Source organism: Lepidochelys kempii, chromosome 24, assembly GCF_965140265.1.
Source record: "Lepidochelys kempii isolate rLepKem1 chromosome 24, rLepKem1.hap2, whole genome shotgun sequence".
In the NCBI taxonomy this organism is placed as follows: domain Eukaryota; kingdom Metazoa; phylum Chordata; order Testudines; family Cheloniidae; genus Lepidochelys; species Lepidochelys kempii.
Window position 1 is genome coordinate 9,365,479 of NC_133279.1, and position 21,827 is coordinate 9,387,305.

At 56.9% G+C, this 21,827-nt stretch overlaps 1 protein-coding gene across 2 annotated transcripts in view; it reads left to right on the forward strand.

The window, feature by feature from the left end:
• Nucleotides 1-7,703: 7,703 nt before the first annotated feature.
• NECTIN4 (nectin cell adhesion molecule 4) overlaps nt 7,704-21,827 on the forward strand; it is a 46,676-nt gene continuing 32,552 nt past the window's right edge. For both annotated transcript variants that reach the window (XM_073323104.1, XM_073323105.1), the window contains exon 1: nt 7,704-8,042. In XM_073323104.1, coding sequence (XP_073179205.1) covers nt 7,970-8,042 — 73 coding nt within the window. In that variant the 5' untranslated portion in view covers nt 7,704-7,969. The remainder of the gene's footprint in view (nt 8,043-21,827) is intronic.

Here is a 21,827-nt window from a genome sequence, read left to right on the forward strand (position 1 = left end):
GTGTGCGCGCAGCAGTGGGTCTGTATGGATCAGCAAGTATGTGTGGGAATACGTATCTGTGTATCGTTGTGTGTTTCTGTGTACCTGCCACTCCTTTAGAGGGCCCTGCCAGTCCAGCCCGGAGTGGTGCCTCATTTTGATGATCCAGCGGGCCCTGGGGCGACAGTGGAGGGGACGAGCCCAGGAGCCGTGGGGTGGGGACAGCTGAAGGAATGCCTGGAAAATATGAATGTGCACAAACCAGTGGGGCTGGATGTTGGACAGCCAACCCAGCCCACCGCTAACACCAGCTGTTTGAAAAACTAACAGAGAGCTGGGGAGGGGGCAGTGTGTGTGTGTAACTGTGTGTGTGTGTGTGAGAGAGAGAGTAACTCTGTGTGTGTGGTACCCAGCTGTCAGCGAGAAGAGGAGAGCAATTCCTAGCAATCACCGCCTGCTAAATCTCATCAGTCCCAGTGAAATCACCCAGCACAGCCTGTTCCCACCCAGACGATAGCTGGCTTTGAGCAATGAAATCACCAGCCCGATAACCCTGATGGGATCTGAGCTAGAATTACCCACCACGTGGAGGAAATGTAACATATCCAGAGTTTAGTAAACACGGGATACACTCAGCCTCTTCTTATCTAATCTCCCCTGCCCTAACCTTCTCTCTCCTAATCCAAATTGATACAGTCGATTTAATCTACCCTCTCCCCCGCCCCTGGCTGCACCACTTTCAGCCAAACAGCATCTAGAAGCTCCTGCTTTCGAATCAGGTCTTCGCCTCACCAAACCTTATTCACAAAATTCATTGACTCTTTCCCAGGCCAGGTCTATGTGGGGAAGTTCCAGTGATTTAATTCAAGTCCGTTTTAAAACTGATTTAGAATTAAACTACTGCAAGGCCTTGTGTGGATGCTCCTCTTTCATAGAATCATAGAATATCAGGGTTGGAAAGGACCTCAGGAGGTCATCTAGTCCAACCCCCTGCTCAAAGCAGGACCAATCCCCAATTAAATCATCCCCCCCTTTGTCAAGCCTGACCTTAAAAACTTCTAAGGAAGGAGACTCTACCACCCCCCTAGGTAACGCATTCCAGTGTTTCACCACCCTCCTAGTGAAAAAGTTTTTCCTAATATCCAACCTAAACCTCCCCAACTGCAACTTGAGACCATTACTCCTTGTCCTGTCCTCTTCTACCACTGAGAATAGTCTAGAACCATCCTCTCTGGAACCACCTCTCAGGTAGTTGAAAGCAGCTATCAAATCCCCCCTCATTCTTCTCTTCTGCAGACTAAACAATCCCAGTTCCCTCAGCCTCTCCTCATAACTCATGTGTTCCAGACCCCTAATCATTTTTGTTGCCCTTCGCTGGACTCTCTCCAATTTATCCACATCCTTCTTGTAGTGTGGGGCCCAAAACTGGACACAGTACTCCAGATGAGGCCTCACCAATGTTGAATAGAGGGGAACGATCACGTCCCTCGATCTGCTCACTATGCCCCTACTTATACATCCCAAAATGCCATTGGCCTTCTTGGCAACAAGGGCACACTGCTGACTCATATCCAGCTTCTCGTCCACTGTCACCCCTAGGTCCTTGTCCGCAGAACTGCTGCCTAGCCATTCGGTCCCTAGTCTGTAGCTGTGCATTGAGTTCTTCCGTCCTAAGTGCAGGACCCTGCACTTATCCTTATTGAACCTCATCAGATTTCTTTTGGCCCAATCCTCCAATTTGTCTAGGTCCCGCTGTATCCTATCCCTGCCCTCCAGCGTATCTACCACTCCTCCTAGTTTAGTATCATCCGCAAATTTGCCGAGGGTGCAATCCACACCATCCTCCAGATCATTGATGAAGATATTGAACAAAACCGGCCCCAGGACCAACCCCTGGGGCACTCCACTTGACACCGGCTGCCAACTAGACATGGAGCCATTGATCACTACCCGTTGAGCCCGACAATCTAGCCAACTTTCTACCCACCTTATAGTGCATTCATCCAGCCCATACTTCCTTAACTTGCTGACAAGTATACTGTGGGAGACCGTGTCAAAAGCTTTGCTAAAGTCAAGAAACAATACATCCACTGCTTTCCCTTCATCCACAGAACCAGTAATCTCATCACAGAAGGCGATTAGATTAGTCAGGCATGACCTTCCCTTGGTGAATCCATGCTCACTGTTCCTGATCACTTTCCTCTCATGTAAGTGCTTCAGGATTGATTCTTTGAGGACCTGCTCCATGATTTTTCCAGGGACTGAGGTGAGGCTGACTGGCCTGTAGTTCCCAGGATCCTCCTTCTTCCCTTTTTTAAAGATTGGCACTACATTAGCCTTTTTCCAGTCATCTGGGACTTCCCCCGTTTGCCACGAGTTTTCAAAGATAATGGCCAATGGCTCTGCAATCACAGCCGCCAATTCCTTTAGCACTCTCGGATGCAACTTGTCCGGCCCCATGGACTTGTGCACGTCCAGCTTTTCTAAATAGTCCCTAACCACCTCTTTCTCCACAGAGGGCTGGCCATCTACTCCCCATGCTGTGATGCCCAGCGCAGCAGTCTGGGAGCTGACCTTGTTAGTGAAGACAGGGGCAAAAAAAGCATTGAGTACATTAGCTTTTTCCACATCCTCTGTCACTAGGTTGCCTCCCTCATTCAGTAAGGGGCCCACACTTTCCTTGGCTTTCTTCTTGTTGCCAATATACCTGAAGAAACCCTTCTTGTTACTCTTGACAGTTAACAGTGACTCCTTGTAGTTTAGCTGAAGTCGATTCCTGACTGAGTCAAGAAATAACTCAACCGAAATAACCCTCCTGAAACAGAAACGGGCACCTCCACGCAGGGCTCTGCACCTGGAATCAGAGCGCTGCATCTATCTCATGTAGACAGTCCCAGGTGCTGATGCACAGGTTCCCACCTGGCCGATGGGAAGGAAATGGCAAATAGCACTGTATCATGTCTGGGGAGGAGGGTCCAGGGCAGGGCAGGGACCAGCGTCAGGCCCTGGGTTGAGATATTTGGATGAAAAGTGCTGTAGAAGAACGGAGGGTAAGCATTAGTTTTGTACAGCGCCTGGCACAACGGGGCCCTGATCTTGGTTGAGGTCTATGCCGCGGCTCAATCAGACCATGATCTCAGTCATAAAGTCAGAGAGTTTAAGGCCAGAAAAGACCACCCCCTCATGTAGTCTGATCCCGTCTTCCACAGGCCACCAACACAACCCAGCCCCACATAGTAAACCCAACAACTGAAACTGTTCTGCTGAACAACAAAAGTGTGAGGCCAGTGCAGTGCACCACACCTGTGCACTATGTCCGGCCAAAAGATTTACATGTTCTTGGATTCCAAGGCCAGCAGGGACCTCTGTGATCATTGGTCTGACCTCCTGGACAACACCGGCCAGAGAACTGCCCCAAAATAATTCCCAGACCCACTCTGTTAGCAAAACATTCCATCTTGACTTGACGGAGAATCCACCACAGCCCTTGATAAATTGTTCCAGTGGTTAATTATTCTCAGCCTTAAAATGTACACCCGATCTGAGGTCAGAGTCTGTGCAACACCCGACACAATGCGTCCCTGATCTCTGGTTGGGCCCCTACTCAATCGTACAACAGAAATCATCCTTATGATTCCAGTCAATGGTCAGAGGACGGGGCGAACAGCACGGTAATGCAATTGACAAGGTCAAAGGAAAGCAGGAGCTAAGAGATGTGATACAAACAAAGGCAGGAAATGCCAAAGTAAGGTTCAGGCCAGTGAGGAGCGGGCTTCGTTGCAGGAGCCAAGCCTAGACCAAAGAACCCATTCTGTCACCAGCATGCCGCTCTGACACCATGGTCACCCCTCTGCTGGGCAGTAGCCGGTATCTGGGGCCTTGCAGTTCAGCCTGGCCAGTGAAGGAGAAATTAGTGACGTGAAGTCCAGGGCTATTCTAAGTGTAACTTGTTGGTTTACACACAGGCACCAGTTCTAGAGCACGGATGGCCACAAACAGCGCACGAGGCATCTCCCAGGAATCTCTGCCCAGTGCTCACACCTCATCGAATCTTAGAATCTCAGGGTTGGAAGGGACCTCAGGAGGTCATCTAGTCCAACCCCCTGCTCAAAGCAGGACCAATCCCCAACTAAATCATCCCAGCCAGGGTTTTGTCAAGCCTGACCTTAAAAACCTCTAAGGAAGGAGATTCCACCACCTCCCTAGGTAACCCATTCCAGTGCTTCACCACTCTCCTACTGAAAAAGATTTTCCTAATATCCAACCTAAATCTCCCCAACTGCAACTTGAGACCATTACTCTTTGTTCTGTCATCTGCTACCACTGAGAACAGTCTAGATCCATCCTCTTTGGAACCCCCTTTCAGATAGTTGAAAGACGCTATCAAATCCCCCCTCGTTCTTCTCTTCCGCAGACTAAACAATCCCAGTTCCCTCAGCCTCTCCTCATAACTCATGTGTTCCAGTCCCTGAATCATTTTTGTTACCCTCCGCGGGTCTCTTTCCAATTTTTCCACATCCTTCTTGTAGTGTGGGGCCCAAAACTGGACACAGTACTCCAGATGAGGCCTCACCAATATCGAATAGAGGGGAACGATCACATCCCTCGATCTGCTGGCAATGCTCCTACTTATACAGCCCAAAATCCTTGGCCTTCTTGGCAATAAGGGCACACTGTTGACTAATATCCAGTTTCTCGTTACCCCTAAGTCCTTTTCTGCAGAACTGCTGCCTAGCTACTTGGTCCCTAGTCTGTAGCGGTGCATGGGATTTTTCCATCCTAAGTGCAGTACTCTGCACTTGTCCTTGTTGAACCTCCTCAGATTTCTTTTGGCCCAATTCTCTAACTTGTCTAGGTCCCTCTGTATCCTATCCCTACCCTCCAGTGTATCTACCTCTCCTCCCAGTTTAGTGTCATCTGCAAACTTGCTGAGGGTGCAATCCACACCATCCTCCAGATCATTGATGAAGATATTGAACAAAACCAACCCGAGGACCGGGGCACTCCACTTGATACCGGCTGCCAACTAGACATGGAGCCATTGATCACTACCCGTTGAGCCCGACAATCTAGCCAGCTTTCTATCCACCTTATAATCTATTCATCCAGCCCATACTTCTTTAACTTGCTGGCAAGAAATCCGTGGGAGACTGTGTCAAAAATTTTGCCGGAGGAAGAGTGAGACCCGTTGGGGTCCCAGGGAGTGGAACTGCCTCAGTTATTGACTCCGACCACTCCTGCTGCTTGCACCAAACCCTGCGTCACCCATACAGTAACTCCATCACATCACGTCTCCCAAGAGCCCAAAGGTGCTCACACGGTAAGAGCAAACACTTGGAAGGCTGCGGTGCAGCGCCACCTGGTGATGCCGGCCACAACAGTGCTACTGACTCTATACAAGCTACTCCTAGAGCCTGCAGAAACTCCCAGGGGCTCAGACCCATCCTCTAGGTTTTTAGAACTATCCTATTGGATTCTCTAGCAAGGAGAGGATGAAGGCTAACGGCTGTCTGGATTCCACGGAGGCTGTTTGCTGGGCCCCTGCTGGGGGGAATTTCACCTTTTGTGTGTTCCACAACTCCCCTGCACCCCCCACCCCCACCCCCAGCCACGCCTCTTGCTGCTGCGGGTGTTGTTGACCTTGGCTCACGCTCACCGTGAGTAAGTGAGACGCAGGTTATGGATCTTCCAGTCTGGCAGCAAAATAAACAACTTTTTAAAGAAACAGAGGTGCCAAATATCCTCCTAATACTGCAGATACTGTATTCCTTGAGTTAGCAGGGCCCGGGCAGGGTTTGCTGGGCCTGGGAGCTACAGCAGGGAGCCAGGAGCTAACACTGGTCTGGAATGCAGCAGGTTGGGTGCCACAGATCCATAGGGTCAGTGCTACGCCCCCCAGCTTTGGAACTGTCTCTTGGAGGAACCCTGCTGGGCCCTCGGGAAGATACTAATTCTGCTTTTGTTGTTTTCATGACATTGGTTTTGCTAGACCTTGGTTTGAATGTGCGATGGACTGGCTCTTTTACACCAGCCGAACTTACCTTGCAGCCGGTGTTTGAAAGTCTCTGGGCTCCCTTCCAGCCCAGGGGGCAGCCGCCTGTCACTGAACTACTGCCTACAACGTGAACCAGCTTCACCGGGAGAGACTGAGAGAGGCTCCCCCGCGTACCCCACAGCCCAATGGTTTTCCGTGAGCAAAGGCTGTCCCGACTTTGGCACGGGGAGAGGGCTCACGGCTGAGGCTCTAGAGCAGACAGAGGTGCCTAAAGCCCTTTGAGGGGCAGGGTTCAGGCCAGATCCCTCTCCTTGGCATTTCCTGCTCCTATTTCTGGCTTCTGTGCAGCCCATTCTCAGGCACCAAGCTCCCCCTGTGCATGGTACAGGGAGCCCGGGCTGGGTGCTGGACATGGGGCTGAGGACCATGGTGGGTGGTAGGTGCTGAAGTTTGGCACATCCCACTGAGCCCATATGAAGCTAGCCCTGAAGTCCCACTGAGAGTCTGTGGTGGGACAGGGAATTGAATCACAGCTCTTAACTCACACCCTAATCCCCGGGCCTACCTTCATGGCTATGGGATGAACCCTGGTGGCAGCCCGGGGGGCAACCAGGATCCCAGCCAGAGGAGGAGGGTGAGGCAGAGGGGCCATGTCTCATGTCCAAACCCGCAGCGAGCCCATACTAGAGCAGGGGCTGGAATTAGGGCTCCGTGCCCCACAGCACACGCTTCCCCACACGATGCCTCTCCCAGGCTGCCTTCTGCCTGGCAGGATCCCTGCCCTGGTGTCTGGGTGGGACATGCCAGGCTGATGCGCTGGGACCTAGTCTGGAGCTGGACTCTGCATGTGGGTCCGGGCTGGGCTCGGCGACCCTCGCCCCTTCCCCCACCTCCCTGAGATACAGCAGGGAAACAGACACACTCTTTAGAAACCATCCTCCTAAGAAGCAGCTGGATGGTGCCAGGCCCAGCTCACGGGAGACGGCCCAGGAGGGGTGGAGGGGCAGCTAGTAACACTCATGGGACCCGAGCGCAAGCCCCTCCTCCATTGCCGGTGACCTTGGGCTTATCACATAGCCCACCCTGTGCCTTGTGTAGCGTGGGGGGAAATCCGCCCTCCCCTAGCTCACATGAAGGCAGTCTGGCCTAGAAACCCAGGAGAGCTAGGCCATATTCCTGCCTCTGCTGCTGGGGGATGTAGGGCAAACCCCGCCCCCCCCCTTGTGCCTCAGTTTCCCCATGTCTGTAAAACGGTGACAGTGACACTTCCTCAGGAAAGCCCTGTATGAGCTCTGGATGCCGAGAGGTGGGTATTAATTCTGGGCAGACCTGGCACACCGAGGACACGGGCCCAGGGTCTTCAGTTGTGCAGGACCCCGCTCCCTTTCATAGTGGGCTCACCCCCTCCTCTGTATTCCCACCCCACTCTCTGTTGGCCTCACCCCCCCCCACACACACACAGTTCTTGGGGGTCCTGCAGCCGCCACTGAGCCCGCCGGGCCAGGCTGGGCAGTCAGCCAGCTCACGCCCCCCACCCCCTCCTCCTGGGAGACCCGGCGCCCCGATCCCACGGGTCGGGCCCGGAGCCGGAGCCTCTCACGTCTGCCCAGCGAAGCGGGGAGGGCTCGGGCTGGTTTCCCCGGGCCGAGGCCGCGCCCCTTTTTGGAGAAACACCTGTTCCGACCTGCCAGACAGGTTCCTCCCCCCCCGCGCCCCGGCGATGCTGGGCGAGCAGCTTGGGGAGCCTCGAAGCGCAGCGCGGCCGAGCGGGGAGCGCAACCGGCGGCCGGGCATGAGCCAGCGACCCAGCGGGCCCTGAGCGCACGAGGCCCGGCCCCCGGGGGATCCGCGCGCCCAGGTTCCGGGGACACCCCCCAGGAGACTCCCCTCCCCCCCCCGGAGACCCCCCCCCCCGGCACCCGCTCGCTCACGGAGGAAGATCCCGGCCCGGGGGGGCCGCTGTGAGTTCCCCACGCGTGTCGTGACAGCGACGTCATGAGCGGGTCCTTCGCCCCGGCCCCGGCCCCCGCAGCTTGGAAACTCCTGCTGCTCTGCCTCGCAGCCTCCGGTGAGTCGCCTCGTCCCGTCGCCCGGCTCGGGGCTCCCGGGCCAAAGAGCCGGGGCAGGCTCCTGGGCCACTTTGGGCGAGGTTGCCTTGGTCCTGCCTCAGCGCGCGGGCCAGACCCGGGGGTTCCCCGGCGCCCCCACCCCAAACACCCATCCGGGTTTGGATCCAGAGCTGCCGGGCTCCTGCCTTCTGCCCTCCATGCACCCCCGCCCCCGCCCCCTGCAGCGATGTGGGGTCCCGGATCTCTACCCGAGAAGCCCCTTCGGGTTTGGGGGGGGAGGTTCCTTTGTGTCGCCCCTTGATTGCAGTTCATCCTGCGGCTCAGATCCTGCAAGAAACCCAGTGCAGGGAGACGGGGGAACCTGGGCAGGATCGGGCTCCTGGGCAGGATCGGGCCCCGTGTGCGTGTGCAGCGTGATATTGTTGTGCCCTTTGGTTGTCAGGTGTTTTCAAACATTGTCCTGCATGGAGAGTCGCCCCCCCCCCCACTTTCCCCCTACAAGCCCCCCCACCTCATTGCAACCCCCTCAAACTAAGCACCAGGCACCGCCATTCCTCCGCCCACTAGCATCAAGTCCCTGCCTTTGCCTTCCCACTGGGTCAAGGTTCTGATCCCCCTCCTCCCTCCCCTGACCGGCTCGTGCACCCCTGGAACTCGGGGGAACCCCAAGCGAAGGGAGCGCCTTCTGGGGCTGTTGGCCGCAGAGCTGTTGGGTCTCCGCATGGGGGTCGTGGGTGGCTGGCTCTGGGGTGGGGTGCAGGCAGTGGGCCATTGGCTACAGGGACTTCAAAGGGGTAAGAAACTTGTCCCCTTGCAGAGGGGTCTTTAGACATGGACTCCTTGGTGCTGCCTTCCGAGGGGGGGTGAGTGCGTGTGACCCCCCCAGAGATGGGCCACATAGAGAAAGCTGCTCCCCAGGCTCACCCTAGCAGGGCTTTGCTGCCCCCCTCCACCCCCATTACTACGTGCTTGGCACCCATCCCACGCCCTCCCTGGCAGCCTCGCAGTGACTCGACAAAAGCTGCCACTTCCCAGCCCTGCTCCCTGTCAGCTGAGCTGCTGACTCAGGCTTTAGCCCTTCGGTGGTGGCTCCGAACCACCCGCGTGACTCAGAGCACAGCAGGATTATAACAAGCCGAGCTGGGCAGGGCCGGGCAGGGGAGCAGGTCCTCTGTGCCTGTATAGCGCCCGGCACAATGGGGCCCCGACCTGCTGCGGAGTCTCTGCACCCCATGGCGGTTCAGATGGGAAAAGCTGATGCCCTGATGTCTCAGTTCTTGGTGTAGGAAATGGGTCAGAAGCTCAGCTGGTGTCAGTCCCCATAACTCTACTGAAGCCAGGAGGGCGACTCCGCTTTACACCGGCTGAGGATCTGGCCCGAGAATGGGCCCAGGCCTCCTTCACTTGTGCCCATGCAGTCATTCACAGCTGGGCCTCGCGGGTGCCCACGGCCCATTGAGTAGCATGCAATGCCCGTTTTGCAGTGGTGTGAACAAGGGCACGTGGCGCAGGGCGGATCAGGCAGCTTGTCTGGCTTCGCTGAGTGTGCTGAGAGTGGATGCGCCAAAACGTGCCCCCCAGGATCTGTGACCGCAGAGCAGGAGCAATGAGAGCAGCTGTTGCAGTAGGCAAAGGCAGGGATGGGGAAGAGCTAGCTGATATGGGAGAGGGAGTCCAGAGAATGCCCTGGCTGGGGCACCAGGCCCCCTGCGTGTGCTTAAGGCAGGCTTCGGGCCTTCCCTGTCTCGCATAGCTGAGTGGAAGCTGCTGTGTGACCGGGATGCAATTGCCGCCTGTCTCCAGGGCTGGCCCGGTGGCTGGTGACTGACTCTTAGGTGGCAAATTGGCAGGGTGTGGTCCTGGCCAACCAGGCTCTTATTAAACAGGGTGTCAGCTCTCTGTGTCTCTGCCACTGGGCACCAGGCTCAGGGTTGCTCTGCAGCTAGAAATAACCTCCAACCCTGACCCTACCAGGGGCAAAGTGGGTGGGGGGGATGACCCCGGCCTCCTGCCTGTGGGCTGCTGAGCTGTCCCCAAGAGCCTCCAGCTTCAACTTTCGATCTGCGACTCTCTGGGGCTCACAGCCCTGCCCCGGATGCCCACAAAGTGCTAATTTGCATGTTTATTTGACACCCACTTTTTTCAATCATTGCTTCCATAATGCACTCTAATTGATACAGATTAATAATAATGATGATGATCCTTTATTAATTATGGGGGAAGGCTTCCGGTTTCCTCTGTTTATCAGCAGAAGAATGTTGGAGGTGTTTAACCTGGTTCGCTGTTCACCCCAGGTAGGATGGGAAGCAGGGGCTGTGCTGATAACAATCTCTGAGCACTTTCATTCCATCAGCTCTTGGGGTGGAGCAGGTGTTTTCCTCATCAGTTTCAAGGCTGTCTTCCTATATTGTTGCTTTTTAGTGGGAGGCTGGAGTTATAAGCCAGCTCTGCCTGTACATTCCTGCCCCATGACGAGAATCTCGTCCATTTCATCACGGCCCAGTCATTAGCTGCTTTCCAGACAGGGGATGGGAGATTCTGCGCTTTTGCAGACTGTGTCAAGAGACGTTGCTTGTTTTCATTTAGAGATGGGCCTGATCCTCCAAGTTCAGATCTGGGTTCTAGGCTGGAGGCTGTCTGGATCTGGTGTTTAGGTGTGGACCCGGCTATTGGGGGTATACTTGATCCTGCCTCAGTGCGGGGGATGGATCAGATGACCTCTCCCTGTCCCTTTCATCCCTACGTGTCTATGATTTGATGATTGTCCCCCCTCGTCCCCTTCTGAGCTGAAAGAATGGGATGAATCATAGAATATCAGGGTTGGAAGGGACCTCAGGAGGTCATCCAGTCCAACCCCCTGCTCAAAGCAGGACCAATCCCCAATTTTTGCCCCAAATCCCTAAATGGCCCCCTCAAGGATTGAACTCACAACCCTGGGTTTAGCAGGCCAATGCTCAAACCACTGAGCTATCCTTCCCCCCCAAATCAGGGGTCCTCTTTGCTGTTTTCTTTTCACCCTTCCCTCCCCCCCCCCAGCTGGCCTGATGAAAACAGATGCTTTCCTAGTTAGTTTCACTTCCTGATTCTCATGTGCGAGCCCCTGCACTGCAAAGCTTGAGCCTGAGGGGGACACCTGGAGCCACCTGTTCCCACTTGACAGGTATGAAACCTGCCATCCTGGGTGTGTTTCATTCCATCTCAGTGTGTGTGTGTGTGTGGGGGGGGGTGGTTAAAACCAACTAGATTTGGGGCAGAATTTGTGACTCGCTCACTTGGCGTGACTGTGCCAGGGAGGAAGGTTCTGGAACCCAGACCGGGCCAGCCTGACACTAGCCACTAGCCCAGCACGGGAGATGCTTTAGAACCTAAATCCAGCTGCGTGTTTTGAATCCAAACCCCGGCTCCCAGGAACCAGTTTGGATCTGGATCCAAATGTTCCAGCCCAACTCTCCCCGGAGATCCTGACAGGGGCTGAGGGAAGCTGGTGGGGCAGGAGATGCCAGGTTATAATCTCCTTCCTCCTTCCAGCTCCAGGATTCCCTGACACCTCCCCATGTTCTGCTTGTCTCTCCCAGTGTTAGTGACTCTTGGGCGTGGGGATGGCTCCAGAACTTATTGTCTTCCCCTCCCTTATTCCCTTTCTTTTGGTTTCTCTGCCTATTGTATGTGTCCGGGCACATCCTCACTCTGATCACACGCAATACCTGCTGTAGGGGAAGCCAGGCGTCTCCTCCAAAAGCCATGCTCCGTAATCAGCTCTCAGCAGCCAGAGGGCTGCTAGTTGTTTAATGATCAGTGCTTGGTGAGGATCGGCATGGGTCTGGCTGTAAACAGTGCGGGGGAGGCGTGTCTGTGGATGTGGGTGAGACAGAGGCGGCAGGCAGGTGTGCAAGTGGCCTGCCCCGGGGGCCCTTCAGCCCTGGGGCTCTGTCCAGTCTCCAAGGAAATCTCTCCTTTGACTCTGGTGGGGATTGGATCAGGCCCCAGAAGCATGAGCCCCGATCCCAAGCACTAAAGGAGTCAGTCACTCCCCCTGCTGGGAGTCAGCAGCCAGCTGGGATAGGGGTGTGTGTGTACACGAGTGTGTGTGTGTGTGTGTGTGTGTGTGCATGTGGCATGCCTATTGAGGCAGCCGATTGGCTGTGGGAGTGCAGGTGGGCAGGAGCATGTGCGGTGCGATGGACAAGTCTGTGTCACAACAACGCCCTGCACCCCTGGGAATCACTCTGCGGCCAGATCTTCCCCCGTTCATAATGAGGCAATGCTTACCTTTTAGCTCCCCGGACTATGCGCCAGCGGTGAGTGTTGCTTCCCACAACAGGGGCTACTTCACTAGCAGATAACAACCTGCTACTGCTACCAGCTATTGGAGTTGCTCCTTTATCTTCAGTGGTTGATTTCTTTACTGAAGGTCCTTGTTCAAATCCTGCTGGTGCCCTATGGTGGGGGTTACAGCTCCATGAGGGATTCAAGATGAGGAGTGAGTTTGTTATACTATACTGCCAAGGGCAGTGTGGCCTAGTGGTAGGGGCACTATATTATAATTCAAGACACCAGGGTTCTGTTACTGGCTCTGCCACAGACCTTGGGTAAGTGCCATCCCTGCTCTGTGCCTCAGTTTCCCCCTCACCTTTTGTCTGATTACACTGTGAGCTCGTTGGGGGCAGGGACCGTCTCTCACTGGGTGTCTGTGCAAGACCCTGATGTAATACAGAAAATAATTCTCCCTGATTTGTGGTATAAAGATGCTCAGCTCTTTCCTGTTGTTTGGGGCTCATCTGTCTCCATTCCTGTGTGTCTAGCATCCCTTGGTTAAGATCGGACATTTCTCTGACAGATCGGCTCTAGGGATTATTTGGGGAGCAGATCTTTGGCCTGGGTTAACCAGGAGGTCAGACAAGACAATCACAATGTTCCTGCCTGGCCTTGGAGTCTATGAAGCGATGCCAGGGAGGTCCCCTTGGCTCAGACTTCCTCGTCTGCTGGCATAACCCGATGGCTGTGGTGGAGTCCAGCCTGAACTCCAGCACTGTACAGCCCCACTCTCTCCGGCTCCTACACCCCGGCTGACTCACCCCACCCTCTCTAGGGAACAGAGGAGGTCAGTGGGTTAGAGAGATTCAGACTAATTGAAGGTGCTTACAGGGTGGGAAGGAGCCAGTGGAATAGCTGCCCTGCAGGATGCTGCCTCTGTCACCTGGAATCTTTAAATTCAGCTGGGGCATCTCTGTCTGACAGAGCCGCTCGGGCTCGCACCAGAGCAATGGGGGTGTGGGAATCCCTGGGGGAGGGTCTCTGGCCTGGAATATGCAGGCGCTCAGACTAGATTGTCAGCATGGGTCCGTCTGGCCTTGAGAGCTTAGGGTGAACTGGCTCCATTGAAATCAACAGCAAAACTCCCACAGACCTCAATGGGGCTTGGATTCGGCCCAGTGAATTCAGGAGCATGACTGTAAGGCTCCTTCCCAGGGGGCTTGCTCAGCTCTGTCGTAGTGGCTCTGCGTAAGGATGGGGGCTTTGGATCCCATTTCCCCGGCCACGTGGAATGGGTGGTCCAGCGGGAAAAGCTCTGGGCTCTCTGTCACTGCAAGGGGCTCCATCCCGCTTTGGCTGCCCTAGTACAGACCCTGCACCCAATTGGGGTGGATCCTGTCGCAGGGCCAGAGCCTGGGGCTCCCCTGAACGGCTAGCTGGGGAGACCCAGGGCCTGAAACCTCCAGCAGTTCCCCAGGACTCAGGACTCTGCGTGATTCAGTGGCATTCGTCCTGCAGGGCAGGAGGAAATGTGAAGCCCCGGGACTGGAGTCTTTTGCACAAACCCAGCCTAACTGGACCTGTGTGGCCAGAGAGTGGGCAGGAGGCAAAACCACTCATACCCTGGCCATTGGAGCTGGTCGTTTGTCACCACCAATAAAACTGCGGAGCCGCTGACTCCCCAGGCCCGTAACTGCGCAGAGCAGGCCAATTAGCCATGTCTTTCGCCGTTGCATTGTGCTGGGCAAGAGGCTGCTGGGCCTGCGTCCCGTATACCTGTCGGGCAGCTCAGCTGGTCCCGAGAAAGATCTGGGAAGCTTGGAGGCCCAGGATTCCTTCGCTTCTCCCCCTTGCCCAGGGGCATATGGTAACAGGCTAATTTCTCTAGCAAAAGCCCACGGACGAGGGATGGGCCCCAACCCACCCACTGGCCTGGTCCTCCCAGGGAGAAATCTCCTGTCCACTTTGCTGGGAGAGCTGCAGGCTACTGGCTTCCCGGGGGCAGGTCTGAATGCAGGGGGTGTGTGGGAGGGGGAGCGGGTCTGGCATAAGCGGTCCCTGCGGAGACAGCAGCTGGTAGCGCTGGGAGGGATGAGCAGGAAGGAGACCAGGGCTGGGCGTGAGTCTCCAGCATAGCAGGGCACTAAGTCTACCAGGCGAGGGGATGAGACCAAGCCTAGCCACTCCTGCATGGCATGCCAGCAGGCACCAGCCTTCGCAGGGCTCCCAGCTGAAGAGCAGGATGAGCCAGGGAGTTTCCACCCAAGCCAGAGGGCTCCAACTTGTGTCTGAAGGCTCCAGGGACATGGAGCTGGGGGTCCTGGGATGCTGCCCTGCCTGCAGTAATTTCTCAGTGGTGCTTCTCTAGGGGTCTGGCTCGCTCAGGATTGGAAACTCTGCACCCCGCCCACTTAGTTCACCTTCCCCAGGGTCCGAGCAGGCTGTGCTGGGTGGGGTGGGGGGATTGTCCAAAGTGCCCAGCGCCTCCCACGGTGACACGCTGAGTCCCGCACCTGACAAACACCTGCTGCAGTGAGAGCTGCCCGAGCAGGGAAGAGAAGGGGGATGGGTTTGGGGTAAGGCTCTGGGGTGACATCAGGTGCCCTGGGTTTAAGTCCCAGTTCTGCGCCTCAGTTTCCTGCTCTGTAAAATGGGGCAATAATATCTCCTGCTCATCACCCTGGGTGTGGTTTGTTTACCTAGACTGTGAGCTTGCCAGGGCCGGGACTGTCTGGGTACAGCCATTGGGCCAGTCGCTATAGGGTTTGGCAACTTCTAATCTGACTTTGGGACTTGGATTGTGAGCTCAATGGACCTGCCAGAGTCTCTTATTATGCATCTGTGTAGTGCCTTGCATGACAGCAGGCTCCCCCCGGCTGAACCTTCAGATGCGACTGTAACACCAGGAATAATAAGGACCAGTCCCACATCTCTCATGTGACTGACCAAGGTAGCCTGAGCTTTGAAAGTCGTTCTTGGCTGCGGTGTGTCTGAGAGAGGTTCACACTGGCCATGAATCCGCTCCCTCAACTCACCCCGAGTAGCTTTACTCCTGAGAGATCAGTACTGTGCTCCCAGAGAAAAAGCTCGTGCATGGCACAGGGGCTGAGGCCCCACCCATAATGAGAAAACTTGGGCCAAAAAGTTCCTGCAGAATTTCAAATAACCACCAGGCCTGCCAGCCGGCCCCCTGTCCTCAGGAATCAATTGGATCCATAATCGTGCCATCATTTTTGGGTGCCCTATGCAGCCATGGATGCTGCGTATGTCTAAAGGGGATCCGTTCCCCCTTGGTGCCCGCGTGCTGAGCCGGGGCTCTGGGCACACCAGAGCTGGCGGGAAAAGAGAATTTCTATCTCCTGGGGACAGTCCAACAGTCCCGAGTTTGTTTTTCTTGATGAAAAGTCCAAAACTTGAAATATTTGACAGAACGAAACATTCCGGTTCGGAATCATCGAAATGAAACAAGCCAGTAATATCGCAGCAGTATCATACAGTCGATTTCATTGGCTGAGCTGGCGAAGGTCTTACCCTCCACTTGACGGCATCTCTGTGTCTGCCAGTCTGTCTGTGACATGTGTGCAGTGCGGTTGTAGCCGTGTTGGTCCCAGGATGTTAGAGAGACAAGGTGGGGGAGGGAATACCTGTTATCGAGCCAACTTCCCTCGAGGAGGGAGACAAGCTGTCGAGCGACACAGAGCTCTTCTTTGTATAGGTCCACAGCTTGTCTCTTTCATCATCAGAAGTTGGTCCGATAACAGAGATGACCTCACTTGCCTCGTCTCTCTGTCACATGGTGACGACTTTGCAACGCCACGGATGATCAATTCCAAAATTTCAGGGAATGTTCTAGGCACCAGTGGGTGGAACCCTACTGGTGTGGGGGAAACCTGGAAAGCAGGAAGGGAGGGAGGATTGGGCGAGAGTGGGGGCCCTGCCATGCGATTAGCACAACCACTGTTGTTACCGGTAGATCCAACAACTGGTGCATGGCCCCCAAAGTGAAATGAAACAGAAGGCGGAAGGCGAAACAAGTGCCCCCATTTCCAGCGTGAATCGTTTGGAAGCGTTTCGTTGGGACGTTCCGTTCCGCATGGAACGTGTCGGTTGCGACGAGACACGGGCAGTTTCCAACGGCCTGTCGTAAATGTCTCACCCCGCTCTAGCGTGGGTGGATACAGCCGTTTGCTCCGTTCCGTTGGAGCCCTTCGTCGGGGCCATCGGGGCCGTTGGACAGAGGCTGCGGACGTGTTGCTCCCCGTCTTCCATGAGCTGGAAGAGCCGGGAAAGTCCTGCCTTCATTCACGGCCTGGCCTGTCTGCTGAGCCTGTCCGAAAGAGGCAGCCCATTGCAGTCCGGGGCTGGGCTCATGTAGGCCAACAATCAACCGACTCCTGGTCCCTGCTTCGTGCAGCTTTGTGTTGCGTTTTGCCTGCAGGCCCAAGGAGTGCTGGGCATGGAGCTGGGGAGGAGCAGGCTGGTGGTAGGAGCAAGCGGTGGCTGGTTTTCTGGTTGGGTGGGTGTGTTTCGCCGGCTTCGGCTGCGGGTGCAGTTAGCTTTATGAGATAATGAGCTGGGAGGGACTCGCAAGGCAGGGACTGGGGGTGGGACAGGCCGGCTGGGTTGCGAAAAGCAGGAGGGGCCCTGTAAACTCTCCCCCACTCTCACTGCAGGGGCTGGGGGGTGCTTACTTCTGGGTTTTGTGCATTGACCTTGGGGGGTCAAACAAGAGAAGGAGGAAGGAGCCGGGTCTGTAACCCCGGCCGTCTCAGGACCCCAGAATGTCAGGGAAGTCTGTCCTCTCACCCACCCCACAGCTGAGTTTGTCTCATTAACCCCAGGTGGGGAAACTGAGTCACGGAGCTGGGAAAGTGACTTGCCCAGGGCCACTCGGTGAATCTTTGCCAGGACGATGGAAAGAACCAGGAGTTCTGGCTCCCAGTTGTCTGTCTGTCTGTCTGTCCATCTGTTGGACAGGGCGCAGACCACTGCAGCATGAAGGCTGAGGTGACCCTTCAGTGCAGTGAGATTCGCCAACTGCACGCTCTGCCCAAGGGAACCCAGAGCAGCTGTCTCTGTCCCCTAGTCAGCAAGGCCCTGCCCCCTTCTGGCTGCCCACTGATGCCCATCTCTTGTGCTTGGCATCTGACCTTCCTCTCTTCCTGGAAAGCTGTGGCAGAGAGACCAAGGGTGGTGTGAAGGGCAGTGGAAGTGGTGGGGGTGTGATGGGGTGGTGGGGGTGTGACAGGGGTGGGAGGGCGTGAAGGGGTGGGGGTGACGTGAAGGGCATTTAGGGGCTGTGAAGGGCATGTAGTTGCAGTCAGCTGCAGGTGTCTCCTGCCTGCAGCATTCCTCCCCTCTCGGCGGCTTTGCCAGCTTGCGCCTTGGCAGGCTGCCTCTCTTCCTATGACAGGCTCCCCATGGCAGCAAAACAAAGGTGCTTGTGCAATGGGGCCATGAACCAAAATGGGGCGGAGGGTGTCCCACAGCATGTGTGGGGGGGAGTCTGATCTCTCATTCCAGCAGTCAGATCCCCCAAGCCCCCAGGGGTTCTAGGGAGCGGGTGCCAGCAGCATGGTCCCCCCAGCCCCAGCATAGTTCCTTCTGCAGAGTCTAGACCTAGCCCACTTTCTTCCCTCTTCTCCCATGGGTGCTACCGTGCCTTTCATTCCCTGCCCTTGCAGAGGTTTATAGGGCCCTGTGGTGAGAGAGGGCCGGGGAGGGGACCCGGCCCAACCATCCCCTCTGTGGGTTGGGCAACCAGCACTGAGGCAGCGAAGCCAGCAGGCTGCAGCCATCATTTGGCCAATTAACTTGATTGCAGCCCCGTGGGCTTTGGTGTTACAAGCGTTCGGGAATATAGGGCTAATTGCCCTGCGTTTCGCTGACGAACCAAAGGAGCTGGGAGCTGGTGGAGCCAGTTTGGGGATCCTTTAGTTTTGTTTTACCCTCCGTCCTCTGGCGCCCAGGTACTGTGCCGCTCTCAACCCAGCTGCCCGGGCATAGCTGCCACGAGCACCCCTGGCACCGCCTGGCCTAGGCCAGGAGCTCTCAGAGTCCAGCACCTCAAAGGGCGTTGGGGACCTCCATCCCCTGCAGAGGCCAGGCCATCCCCTCACTAGGGCAGCAGTAGGCAGCGAGGAGACACGTGCAGGTGCCATGTTGCAGAGGCACTAGAGATGCCAGGGGTACTGTAACGTGTGCCAGATCCTAGACACGCTTACACCCTGGCGGAGCCGGGACTAGAACTCTGGATCTTTGTCTCCAAAGCAACAGGCCTCTGCCCTGGGAGCAGCAGGGGAGGCTCTCCTCCGCGTAAGCAGCATTAGGGCTTTGAGGCTGCTTGTTCCCTGTCTTTCAGCTGGGAAGGAGCGTTTCCGGGCCGCGCGCAGAGAGTGCGAAGAGCAGTGCCCGTCGGCACGTGTGCCAGCGATGGGACGCAGGGCCCACTATGCCCAACCCTTCTGTGGAGCTGGGCCAGCTCCTAGGGCAGGGGGGAAGGGGCTGGCTGATGGGGAGCCCAGAAATGCAGGCGGAGAAACAATGCATGCAGTTGCTGTGCGGTAAATTGCTGTGCATGCAATTGTGGGTGATGTCTGCCTACACCCTTGTATCTTCCTGCTGGGGCCTTTGCATGCTTGTTTTTCCTGGAAATCTGGCTGGAAGATTGGATCTGGAGGGGCTGCTTAGAACGCTTGCTGGGGAGAGCTGTTGCATGTCCCAGGGAGGCAGCAAGGGCCATGAGCAGGAGCTGGGCTGGCTGCTTGGTGTTGGGAGCTGTTCCCGGATTGCCAAGATCTAGTGGATAGCAGAGCGGCCGGGAAGAGCAGGGAGCCCCAGCCTGTGATGCTCCAAGCTAGATCAATGCACTGGCAAGTAGTCGGCAGAGAGCAATCCATCTCCCAGGGGGTTTGTGTCTCTCGTCTCTACGGCTCGACAGCAGCTTTTGGCTCTGCCCCATTGTGGGAACACCTGGTTGGAAGGGACGGGGCGTCCTGGCGGGTCTCAGGGACTCCTCGGTGGTGTTCCCTGCCTGGAACGCTGCTACGGGTGAGGAGAACGGCACCCTGGCATGCCAAGTCCCCCAGAGCCCCGGAGTCTGTGCCGCACACAGCCCTCAGAGCCACCCTGCCTCCTGTGGGTTGCCGGGCGGCTCCTTGCCGTAAGTGCGTGTTCCCCAGTGGTTGGGCTTTACTGGTGCAAACAGAGCAAAGGCTGCAGCTGCTGGAAGAGGCTGCTCCTTTGTGCCAGCAGCGTGCTGCCCCTGTGCCATGGGGCATGCGACGCAGGGAGACCCCTCCGCATTGGATGGGATCAGGATCAGGGACCTGTTTCTCTCCTTTTCTGGCTCCCCATCAGTTTCAGGGCTCAAGCAGCCGGGTTGCCAGCCCTGAGAGCTGCGGCCTGCCCCTGGGGTGGGGACACGCCAGCTGAGCTGTGGCTGCCCCTCGCCTCAGTGCCAGGCCAGGGCGGCCGGTGGTGGGCAGAGCTGGGGGGTTACACTGGACGAGGCAGGGTAGGATCTGGACGGGGAGCTACCCCACGGCCGCGCTGGCAGCCTGCAGGTGCATCTGACGCTGGCAGCCGTTGAGCCCTGGCCCTTCTCCAGGCCCCTCCCCGGGAGGCTCTCAGGCCTGGATAAATTAACCTTGTGCAGCAGGGCAGCATCAGCCCTCTTACATGGGGGGAAACTGAGGCACCGAGCGGGGACAGGAGTGGTGGCCGATCCGGGACTCCATCTGCTCCCCATGGCCGTGCAGACCATCCCAGAGCAGAGATGGAGGCTCAGAAGGCAGCAGTCACACTGGAGCGGGGCAGCCCTGCTGGCTGGTGAGGGGAGCCGGAGGGCTAGTTGGGGGGCAGGGGTGCATGGAGGTGAGATGCTTCTGTGGTGTGAAAGGCAGAGGGTCTGGGCTCCAGAAGGTCCCGGCCGGATCCGGAGACCAGAACAATGGGAAACTGACATAAGCTGAGCTGGCAGCTAATTCCCCTTAAGACCTGGCATGATGTTAATCAGCAGATAGGGCCTGGGGCGCCCATTGTTTCCTGTCACCATCAGCCCATCGGATATTAAAGGGACCGGCTGTTTGGGGGAAGAGGAGGGATCTAGGTGGAGGAGCCCTTGGGGAAGCCCCGGCCTAGCGCCCCCTGCTGGGAGGGCTTTTGGCTTCACTCTCTGTAAGCCGTCAGAGGATCTGAGAAAGTAAAACAGTGATGTACTCACACTCAGAGCTCCCCCCAAGGCTGGTGCTCCTGCCCCACTCCCATCCCCACAGCTCCCCCTGCTGGGAGAACTGGGGCTGGCGTAGCTGGGAGTGATCCGGCCCCACTCACCACAGCACCCCCTGCTGGGTCTAGAGCCGCTGTGACTTTCCTTCTGCTGCAGGAGGCGGGGCTGAGGGGAGCTGGGGGCTCCCCACACCACCCACCCACCATGCTAGCACCAGCATGGGGCCCTCCCCTGGCTCCACGAGAGGGGATTTGGGAGGCTCTGCACTCCGAATCAGTGTAAACCCTCCAGGCTTTTCTACACGTGAAACGCTGCAGCACGATGCTTCAGTGTAGACGCTCCCGACAGTGACGGGGGCGGTCTCCCGGCCTCAAGGTGGACAGACAAATTCTTCCATTGACCTAGCACTGGCTGCACTGGGCTTAGGCAGGGGAGAGGATTTCTCACCCCCTCGGAGCCGCAGCGAGGTTCCCAGTGTAGACCAACTCTTGGCGAGTCGGCAGTGATTGTGCCCCGTCCCTCCCCATCCCATTGCCCTCCAGGCCCCGTTCTGCATGCCCGCTGCCCCAGCCACCCCCAGAGGCTCCATGCCAGGGCAGAACCAGCGCTCTAGGGCTCCACGGCCTGGCTTCCTCGCCCGTATCCTGGGGGGCAGGGTAGCAGTGGCGGGGTGGGGGTGGGGGGCACCATGTCCTAACTAACATGGGGGAGGCAGAAGTAGTGTTTGCACTTACGCTGGTTAGCAGGGGAGGGGGGCCGGCTTCAAGGCCTGGCCACCTTCAGCCTGCAGGGCTTATGTGCCAGCTGGGGTCAGGAGGGAAGCCCAGCCCCGGGCTCTGATCGGGCCCCTCCAGGGTCTGTGTATCCAGCCCCCTGGGGCTGAACAGCTCTGGGGGTGGGCAAAGTGGTGTCAGTGCTTTGGGGGGGACGTTGGGTGGGGTTAAACTGCATCCTGCGGGGAGGGGACGGGCAGGGTGTGGAGCATATAGACTTGTGAAAAGTCGGGGGAACCAAGTTTGGGGGGAGGGTGTAACTGCCCCCCTTGCTCCTGAGCAAATAACACCCCCGGCTGACGTCCCCCTTCCTTGCTCGGTGGCTCAGGGCTCCCTGAGGCAGGTACCTCTCCGCACCCCCGCCCTCGGGGATTCCCGGAGCCCCAGCTTGGTGTCCGGGAGCAGCTAAACCATTCAAGCAGCAGCTGCGAGCCTGGCGGGGTGGGGAGCCATGCCTGAGAGCGGGGATTAGGGTGACGTGGGGCTGAGAGCTGCAGACAATAGCAGGTGGTTTCCGTGCCTCCCCA